The 11,078-nt window shown below is 40.3% G+C and overlaps 1 protein-coding gene across 1 annotated transcript in view; it reads right to left on the bottom strand.

Moving 5' to 3' along the window:
* The window catches only part of adam22 (ADAM metallopeptidase domain 22), a 250,775-nt gene extending 243,956 nt beyond the window's left edge, over window positions 1–6,819 (bottom strand). The window contains exons 1-2 of the mRNA XM_034174816.1: window positions 6,344–6,819; window positions 5,889–6,049 (exon numbers count right to left, since the gene is read on the bottom strand). Of these exons, the coding sequence (XP_034030707.1) occupies window positions 5,889–6,049; window positions 6,344–6,449 (267 nt within the window). The 5' untranslated portion in view covers window positions 6,450–6,819. The remainder of the gene's footprint in view (window positions 1–5,888; window positions 6,050–6,343) is intronic.
* Window positions 6,820–11,078: the final 4,259 nt, after the last annotated feature.

Raw genomic sequence — 11,078 nt, forward strand, 5'->3', positions numbered from 1 at the left:
GTTGGTACAAAATTGTTCACAGTTGAAAAACAATTGGTCATAGGCTGGCAATGGTTTTAAAACAAACAAGTTTGTAAAAATTAACTGCAGCATGTACTTTATTCTGACTTAAGTGAAATAAGTAAAAAAAAACTTAAAACAAATAAGGTTACCATTTATATGGACAGTTCTGAGTGGAATGGAGGTAAACTATCGAGGTTAAAATAATTTAAACAAAAATAATTTGGCTACCGAATAACACCAAAACCTTTTAATTAAACTGCTTCAACTTTGATTCACCATGTAGAGGACAAAGCAAATGAAGTATAAAATGAACCACTTAACTAAATGCTTTGCTAAACTTGAGTTAGTCTGACTATAAAAGTCTCATGACTTGTACTCAGTAATGGCTGAGCTGGAATTACTTTTGAAACAGTCAATGCAAATTGTTAACTTTAATTTTTTTAAACTTAAGCAGTTTAGATTTTATGTTCAACTCTTTAGTTTTTTAACCATGAACAATTTTGTACCAACATCTTGTAATAAGTTGTCATTCATTCGTTCATTTTCATTTCACTTGTTTAATCCTGTTAAGGGTCACAGTGGCCAGGAACCTATCCCAGCAGTCATTAGGCAAGAGGTGGGGTACACCCTGGACAGGTCGTAATGTGTATCAACTTACTTAAATATGTACATATAAAAACTTTTTTTTCCCCAAGTTTAAAGGGGTCTTCAATTCAAGTCATACACACTAACACCATGAAATATCTTTTTAGAGTGTTCTCTCTGTGTCTTTTATACAAGGCTTCCCAATATGAGGCCCATGGGCCACGTTTGGACTGCATCCTTTTTGTTTTGGTCAATCACTGAAACTGACAAATTCTTTACAAATTATTACATTACTATTAACCAGATTAAGCAGTGCTGTTTTATTAATTTGACATTTTATATCACACTTATGTTTTTTTTTAAATGAAATATCATACATTTAATTGTATGTATGAAATTCACACAATATCAACACTTACTTTTGGCCCATTGCCGTCCATCCACGTTTATCTGTGGCTCATCAAATAAAGTTGTTTTGTGTTGCTGTGTTGTTTTGGAGTCACACATAATGAGCCTGTTTGTCAGCGTCTTTTATTTCCAAAGACTACAGCACTGGTGAAAAAAACGCCACCGCTTTTCATAACTAAGATATGGATTTAAATTGTTTTAACTACGCTTTGTGAGTTTGTATAATATGTATTTATTTGTATTTTCCCCATCTTTTTAATGCCTTCCAACAGATGTTTTAAAATTTTATTCAGTTCAGATGCAAAACCCAGTATCTCCAAAACCATAAATTTTTAGTTAAGGCCAACATGTACTTGGCTGTCAAGGGGACCATCAGTGTGCAAAATATGAAAGAATTTGAACAAACTACTTTCATTTTATTGATTAAAGTCTGTGCATTTCCGAATATGGGTTCCTTTAAATCTCCATTTTCAAATGCATTTTTCTCCATTTAAAAAAAACACTTACTGGGTTTTGCATCTGAACTCTTCATATGTGGCCCTGAGATGGACTGCTGTCCTCTCCAGAGTGTACCCTGCCTCACACCCTATGACTGCTGGGATAGGTTCCAGCACCCCTCTGCCCCGTGAACCTTGACTAGAGTAAGTGGGTACAGAAAGTGAATGAATGAATTCAACTAAGTGACAATGATAAGTCTGGCCTAAAATACAAACCTTTTTTAATGGGAATTGGGAATTATTATGTTCACGAATATTTTACAGATTCTCTAATGCAGTCATTCTCAATCTTAAGAACACAGGGGCCAATTTTGAAATTTGAAAAACCTCTGGGGCCCACCCAAAGCTTTAATCACATTTTTGAACGACATAGATGAAATACTACTTCTTTGTGTGTGTGTGTGTGTGTGTGTGTGTGTGTGTGTGTGTGTGTGTGTGTGTGTGTGTGTGTGTGTGTGTGTGCAAGTGTTATATAATGTTATTATATGTTAGATGAATGAATGAAGAATAACTGATAACTTTGACCCCATGGCTTTATTACTTGTAATCTGTATTGTAATATCCAAGTGGCCTCTCTGTGCGTGTGTGCGTGCGCATGTGCATGCATTCGTGTGTATAGCTTCAATCATGAGAAATATATTTTGGGTCAAGGATGAACGCTGCGAAAATGGAAAGTTGATCGGACAAATATTTTGGGGGAAATTAGCAATTCTAGCTAATCAGTAAACAATGGATGTTGTGCTGCAATGCACCATGGGAGTTTGGGGTTTTGGGGGTTTAAATGTTGTTATTGTGGTTCATGTTAGTTTAACAGTGTTGTTAGTGTTATGATTGTGTTTTTGTAGTTTAATTGGTTTAGTTAGTTTAGTTGTCTCATGTTGCCGTTACCATGAGTGAAATGTGCATTGTATTTGATGTCTTCCGCCACCGAGTCTGTGTCTAAAAATAGAAGCACCTGCTTGCAGTAGAATGTGGAAGACAAGTACCTGTGCATGCATGCGTGTGTACGTATAACTTCGATCATGAACAAAATGAGAACAGCTGACATTTGCTGTTTGGTATGCTTATGTATCTTGGGTCAAGGATGAATGCTACCAAAATAGAACATTGATAGGACTAATATTTTTGGAGGAACTACGGATATCAGTTCTTCTTCTTTGTCTTTCGACTGTTCCCGTTAGGGGTTGCCACAGCAGATCAATCGTTTCCATCTCACCCTGTCCTCTGTATCTTCCTCTGTCACACCAACCACCTGCATGTCCTCTCTCAGCACATCCATGAACCTCCTCTTTGGTCTCCCTCTTCTCCTCCTGCCTGGTGGCTCCATCCTCAGCATCCTTCTCCCTATATACCCTGGGTCCCTCCTCTGCACATGTCCAAACATCTCAATCTCGCCTCTCTGACTTTGTCTCCAAACCGTCCCACCTGAGCTGTCCCTCTGATATGTTCATTCCTAATCTTGTCCATTCTTGTCACTCCCAAAGAGAATCTCAACATCTTCAGCTCTGCCACCTCCGGCTCTGCCTCCTGTCTTTTTGTTAGTGCCACTGTCTCTAAACCATACAACATAGCTGGTCTCACTACTGTTTTGTAAACTTTCCCCTTCACACTTGCTGATATTCTTCGGTCACAAATCACTCCTGCCACCTTTCTCCACCCACTCCACCCTGCCTGCACTCTCTTCTTCACCTCTCTACCACACTCTCCATGCCGGTCCCAAGCCCGGATAAATGAGGAGGGTTGCGTCAGGAAGGGCATCCGGCGTAAAACAAGCCAACCCAACTATGCAGACTCAGAACTACGGATATCAGTTAATGTTGCTACAACCCCTGGCAAAAATTATGGAATCACCGGCCTCGGAGGATGTTCATTCAGTTGTTTAATATTGTAGAAAAAAGGCAGATCACAGACATGACACAAAACTAAAGTCATTTCAAATGGCAACTTTCTGGCTTTAAGAAACACTATAAGAAATCAAGAAAAAAAGATTGTGGCAGTCAGTAACGGTTACTTTTTTAGACCAAGCAGAGGAAAAAAATATGGAATACTCAATTCTGAGGAAAAAATTATGGAATCACCCTGTAAATTTTCATCCCCAAAACGAACACCTGCATCATATCAGATCTGCTCATTAGTCTGCATCTAAAAAGGAGTGATCACACCTTGGAGAGCTGTTGCACCAATTGGACTGACATGAATCATGGCTCCAACACGAGAGATGTCAATTGAAACAAAGGAGAGGATTATCAAACTCTTAAAAGAGGGTAAATCATCACGCAATGTTGCAAAAGATGTTGGTTGTTCACAGTCAGCTGTGTCTAAACTCTGGACCAAATACAAACAACATGGGAAGGTTGTTAAAGGCAAACATACTGGTAGACCAAGGAAGACATCAAAGCGTCAAGACAGAAAACTTAAAGCAATATGTCTCAAAAATCGAAAAATGCACAACAAAACAAATGAGGAACGAATGGGAGGAAACTGGAGTCAACGTCTGTGACCGAACTGTAAGAAACCGCCTAAAGGAAATGGGATTTACATACAGAAAAGCTAAACAAAAGCCATTATTAACACCTAACAGAAAAAAAAAACAAGGTTACAATGGGCTAAGGAAAAGCAATCGTGGACTGTGGATGACTGGATGAAAGTCATATTCAGTGATGAATCTCGAATCTGCATTGGGCAAGGTGATGATGCTGGAAGTTTTGTTTGGTGCCGTTCCAATGAGATTTATAAAGATGACTGCCTGAAGAGAACATGTAAATTTCCACAGTCATTGATGATATGGGGCTGCATGTCAGGTAAAGGCACTGGGGAGATGGCTGTCATTACATCATCAATAAATGCACAAGTTTACGTTGATATTTTGGACAATTGAAAGGATGTTTGGGGATGATGAAATCATTTTTCAAGATGATAATGCATCTTTCCATAGAGCGAAAACTGTGAAAACATTCCTTGCAAAAAGACACATAGGGTCAATGTCATGGCATAGGGTCAATATCAACGAGCAGATGTGATTTGATGCAGGTGTTAGTTTTGGGGATGAAAATTTACAGGGTGATTCCATAATTTTTTCCTCAGAATTGAGTGATTCCATATTTTTTTCCTCTGCTTGGTCTAAAAAGGTAACCGTTACTGACTGCCACAATCTTTTTTTCTTGATTTCTTATAGTGTTTCTTAAAGCCAGAAAGTTGCCATTTGAAATGACTTTAGTTTTGTGTCATGTCTGTGATCTGCTTTTTTTCTACAAAATTAAACAACTGAATGAACATCATCCGAGGCCGGTGATTCCATCATTTTTGCCAGGGGTTGTAATTACATTCTGGACTATCACACCATTCCAGCAGGGGGCGTTAAATCATCTTTATATTAAAAGTGCCATTGTGTGCGTATGTGAATTTGTTTAGTAAGTTCAATGTAAGTACATAATTGTAAATATTTTAAAAATACTTGGATGATACAAGAAAGTGAAAACACTTATTTCCATTGTGGTCTATTTAAAAATAAAATGACAAAATAGAAGTAAAAATAAAATAATAATGATAATAATAGAATGTATATGATAACAAGAACCTAAGCAATTTATAAATATATTAAGGCAGTAAATTAACATTAAAAAATTATGTAATTAGGAATAAAGGGTTGAGTTCTTTGAAAAACTGTTGAGGTCTAAGGTTCTAAAACCATTCTGGATTCACAGGCCATTCCAACTCATTATAGAAACTTTGCACTATTTATTACCACCCTTGAAAAATGTCAGCTACCTATTTTATAAACACTACCTGTTTTGCCTGTGGATCCCCACGGGCAAAACGCTAGTTACATTTAAGCTCAATCAAATATTTTAGGTAATTTTAAAGTTAATTACAAAATTGAAAATCAGACATTTTTATTGCTAATGACCTCTTATGGGCCACCTTAAGGCGGAGGTGATGGTTTAGTGGTTAAGGTGTTGGGCATGAGTGCAGAAGATCATGGATTCAAATCCCTGCCTGACTGGAAAATCACTAAGGGCCCTTGGGCAAGGCCGTTAATCCCCTATTGCTCCCGGTGTGTAGTGAGCACCTTGTATGGCAGCACCCTGACATCGGGGTGAATGTGAGGCATTATTGTAAAGCGCTTTGAGCATCTGATGCAGATGGAAAAGCGCTATATACATGCAGTCCATTTACCATTTACCATCACCTGCCGCACTTTCACGGCCCATTCGGGGACCGCGGCCCACCCTTTGGCAATCTTTGCTCGGCATGCCCCACTGGTAAAGGAGCAGGGCTCTGATCCCGCTGAAGTTTGCTCACAAATCATCATCAACAATCAATCGACTGATGCCATCCGCAGGATGAAAAGATGGCAGCAGCAGGAGGGCAAACCCACGAAGGAGCCCCGTGTACCTGCGTGGATCCGGAGCTGGTTTTCACCCTGGTGCTGAGCGCGTCCTGCGTGATCTGGCTCTGGTTGTGTCTGCTGTACAGCAGGCGGAGGGGCACCGTGTCTTCCTTCCCGACAAACCTGCCTCCATCACGCACAGTCTTCAGGCTGGACAAGGCGGCTCCTGCATGCGCGGGGAGAAAAACATTGATTTCATTAGTGTGCTCCTGCTGTCTCTCTCCTCCTCATTGTGATGCGGAGCCACATTCATGAAAAACAACACATCCGAAATGTCGATTAGTCCCGTTTCCCTTTGACAAAAGGCTTCGAGCACATTTCTGCGCTGGGTTACGATCAGCCTTTTTCAAATCAACACGGGCCTGCTGATTATTTTTCCATGCAACATCCTAAATAATGTTTTTTGTTTGTTTGTTTGTATTGTTTTTTTGTTTGTTTGTTTGTTTGTTTTTGTTTTTACCATTTCGGGCATCAGCGTTGCTCTGGTGGCCGATGTGCATCAATCCAAAGACGCACAAAAGGGAAATCCACCATCGAGGGCGCATCGTCAGCATCAGCATCAGCATCAGCTCCTCTCCTGCTGACGCTGACAGAGGAGGTAAATTATAAAAACAATGCGGTATTCCAGCAGCAGGAGGAGCAGCTTCCCTTCTTTGCTAGGGGAGCTCGGGGCCGGAGCTGGTTTTCCGATGAGCGCAGCAGTCCCTCTGGTTGCTGGGGGCCATCGGGCTTCTTTACAACTCGGAACGCCGAGCGCGTCTGAGCGCACAGAGACCCCGCGGAGCGCACACGGGAGGGGAGGAGGGAGGGAGGGAGAGAGAGAGAGAGAGAAAGAGAGGAGCGGGGACTCGTCCTTAAAACACATCAATATCCAGAAGCCCACTGCAGAAATGCCTAATCCATAAATATGAGCAGCAGGGGAGAAACCCCGCCCCCTTCTTCATCCAGCCAAACTGCTGCGTTCTTCTCTTATCATCGTCACAGCTCCATCACCTGCTGCCAAATCCCCCAAAGCAAAGACTGTCAAAGTGAGATGTGATGATCAGCCTGGTGTGTTGTGGGAGAATATTACAATTCAGTGAGTGGGACCTTTGGTCTGTGTGTACAAGCCAAAGAAGCATGACAAAAAAAAAAAAAAGACCAGGAGAGTTACAGGGCAGGTAGATCAGGGGACAGGAGGCCAGCCAATATGTAGACCTGAGCTTGATTCCTGGTCACACTACCTACAATTAGACTTTATTTGCATTGTCCCAGTCCACCCAGCTGTACATGGTTCCAACTGGGGAAGTAACCTGCATCGGACTGGTGACTTATCTAGAAGGAATAGTAGATGCAACCCGTCTGTGTCCTTGGGCAAGACACCTAATCTATATTTTCTCAGTCCATCCAGCCCGGGGAAGTAAGCTGCATTAAACTGGCGTCCCGTCCACCGGGGAGTCATAGACTCTCACCCCCTTCACGGTACTGAATCCAGAGATAAGCACCGGCACCTACAGGCCTCGGAGCCTAAATAGGAGTTGTAAGATCTGAAAGCAAAAGAATATGAGCTCTTATAGTGCAAACTGCCAGTTTTAATTTATTACATGCTATACGAGGTCTGTCCGTAAAGTATAGGTCCTTTTATTTTTTTCAAAAACTATATGGATTTCATTCATATGTTTTTACGTCAGACATGCTTGAACCCTCGTGCGCATGCGTGAGTTTTTCCACGCCTGTCGGTGACGTCATTCGCCTGTGAGCACTTCTTGTGGGAGGAGTCGTCCAGCCCCTCGTCAGAATTCCTTTGTCTGAGAAGTTGCTGAGAGACTGGCGCTTTGTTTGATCAAAATTTTTTCTAAACCTGTGAGACACATCGAAGTGGACATGGTTCGAAAAATTAAGCTGGTTTTCAGTGAAAATTTTAACAGCTGATGAGAGATTTTGAGGTGATTCTGTCGCTTTAAGGACTTCCCACGGTGTGAGACATCGCGCAGCGCTCTCAGGCAGCATCATCAGCCTGTTTCAAGCTTAAAACCTCCACATTTCAGGCTCTGTTGATCCAGGACGTCGTGAGAGAACAGAGAAGTTTCAGAAGAAGTCGGTTTCAGCATTTTATCCGGATATTCCACTGTTAAAGGAGATTTTTTTAATGAAAGACGTGCGGGCGGATTGCAGCGTCGGCTCGCAGCCGCCGCGACGCTCCGTCACAGGAAAAACAGCTCTGCTGGAAGCCTTAAGGACAAGTTGGAACATCTCCAGCTGATAAACAATTTCTCATATACTCACTTCACTGAAAGCCATCAAAAGCCAACTGGATTTTAACAAATGGTTATCAACACAGAGGTGTTTTTCCTGTGCCGCCGCGCTGCGTCGGCTGCGTCCCGACGCGCGGACCCGTCCGCGCGTCTTTCATTAAAAAAATCTCCTTTAACAGTGGAATATCCGGATAAAATGCTGAAACCGACTTCTTCTGAAACGTCTCTGTTCTCTCACGACGTCCTGGATCAATAGAGCCTGAAATGTAGAGGTTTTAAGCTTGAAACAGGCTGATGACGCTGCCTGAGAGCGCTGCGCGACGTCTCGCACCGTGAAAAGTCCTTAAAGCGACAGAATCACCTCAAAATCTCTCATCAGCTGTTAAACTTTTCACTGAAAACCAGCTTAATTTTTCGAACCATGTCCACTTCGATGTGTCTCACAGGTTTAGAAAAAATTTTGATCAAACAAAGCGCCAGTCTCTCAGCAACTTCTCAGACAAAGGAATTCCGACGAGGGGCTGGACGACTCCTCCCACAAGGAGTGCTCACAGGCGAATGACGTCACCGACAGGCGTGGAAAAACTCACGCATGCGCACGAGGGTTCAAGCATGTCTGACGTAAAAACATATGAATGAAATCCATATAGTTTTTGAAAAAAATAAAAAGGACCTATACTTTACGGACAGACCTCGTATTGTATGTTACATGAATTACATCACTTTATTTTACTAAAGGAACCAAAATAATTAACTTTTTAAAAAAATCAACTTTAGACACGATCCTTAACTAAAATAAATTGGTTCAGAAATTCAATGAACTCTAGACACTTTATATGTGGGCTTGTCAGTGAAATTATGGAAGAATAACAACATCAGACGGCTCAGCAGCCAATTATGCTTTTGTGTTCGGCTCAACATTCTAAAGCTCTTTTTATCCTCCTGGAAACAAAATCTTTCTTGTCCTGCATGTAACTGGTGTGTATTATTTCCTTACAAGTCAACTTTTACAGATTTAAGCATTGCAGTTATAGACATAAGTACACATCCACTTTGGATGAATTTTTCATCTTCAGTTTTCTCCTCATGCACATTTTCCATTTTATCAAACAATGAGGATTTTATGTCAATCAATGTATTTTCATATACAGTGGTCATATATAAAATAACAGTGGATATGAAGATTTATTCCAGTTTTTGTCTGTGAGATTTTCAGTTGGTTACCACTTTAAATGCACCAAAATGAACACCTCTTTAAACAGCATACAAGATGCACAACCAGTGCCTTCTTGCATTTAAGGGCAGAAAAAAGCCAAGGCTTTCAGAGAACAGATTTAAATTTCCACAAGTCAAGTTGCTTCTTAGGAGCCATTTCAAATAGATCCATAGCACCACAATCAAATGTGCATTAGACGTTTGGGGTGATACAGAGTTCAACTTATTGAGGAAAGAGGCCCAAATTACCATAATACCCAGGAATTAAACAACTTGTTCTATAGGACCACCAGAACCGTGGGATCACAACTAAGGAACTGCTGGAGAAATCAGAGGCCTTGTGACATCATCACCTTTAAGATCGCACTCCATCACCATGACTTGAAAGGTTATTGATCAAGAAGGAAGCTATTAATCCAAAACTGACATAAAAATAGACAGTTTGCAGTTGATCACTCGGATAAAGGCCTTTTTAAAAGTCAATGTTAAAAACATGACATAGTGAAACTGAAATAAATCTATCTTGTAACTATAATTTCTAAAATTAATTTAAATGTATATAAATTATATATTCTAATATGACTTATATTGTTTGATAAAAGGGAATAACTGCATTTGGAGAAAGTTTAGTTTGAACATTTTTGTCCAGGGTGTATAAAGCTATGTCCTCAATTGTACATACAGTGGGGTAAAAAAAGTATTTAGTCAGTCCCTGATTGTGCATGTTTAAAAATCCTACAATCCCGCTCACACACATTTGTGCTGCACTTCATGTTCATAGTTTGCAGTGTGTTGCTGACTCAGTGATGAACAAAGCACATCAAAAATGTGCTTTTGCAAACTGTTCATCAGCTAAACAGTTTCTTCGTAACTTTAAAACAAAATGAAAATGTATGTCAGTAGATTGATTTTTTTTTTTCTTTCTTCTTCTTTTTGGAAACATTTCCTCCATTATCAGCAAGTGCTTATTTGTTTGTTCAGCACATTTTATAGCAGACTGCTTATTGAACGAGCCTCAAGGTTTTCATCAAAACTTGCAAGCAGGTTCTGTTCCAACAATTCAGTGTCCTGCTGTCGCAGGTTAAGTGAGGCCATCATAATCTTTTAGTCATGGGTGTGTAATTGATTTGTTTAATAACATTGGGGGTTGCAGACTTTTTGCAACAAAGCTTGCAGTTATTCTTTTCCTATGGGTTCAAATTTCTCATTCATCACCAGTTTTGCCAGGTTTCCAAATATGAACAAGTACTAAATGTACCTGTAAAAATGAGACCAAAAGAAGTGGTTTGACTCACAACATAAGACACAATTCCCCAAAATGTATAAGGTACTAAAACAAAAAAGGGCCAGACACTTTTAATAAACTGGAAAATTGGAAACACAACTACAAATTTGAAATTTTGTTGCAGCATAACTGAGAACTCATTACATCTGGAAAAAAAAAAGATCAGTAGTTCATTTTGTAGTTCATGCACAGCTAAATAAACTCTGTTGTGTCTCCAACTTGAAGAAATGTATGTCAAATTAAGAGACAATAATCCGTAAACTGTTATAGTTTACATTTCTGGCATTCTATTCTGGTCTCTGGGTTTTGCTGTTCCGATGTCTTCTTTTGTGTTATATTCTTGGGTTGTGTTATTGCTCTCTCGCGGTTTGCCTCTGTAATCTCACCCCTCACATCACTCACTTCTGTTAGTTCTGCCTGGTGCTTTTATTCAGATGTCTCCTCTGTGTTTAGTCCATGTG

The sequence above is a fragment of the Thalassophryne amazonica genome, chromosome 7 (genome assembly GCF_902500255.1).
Source record: "Thalassophryne amazonica chromosome 7, fThaAma1.1, whole genome shotgun sequence".
NCBI lineage: Eukaryota > Metazoa > Chordata > Actinopteri > Batrachoidiformes > Batrachoididae > Thalassophryne > Thalassophryne amazonica.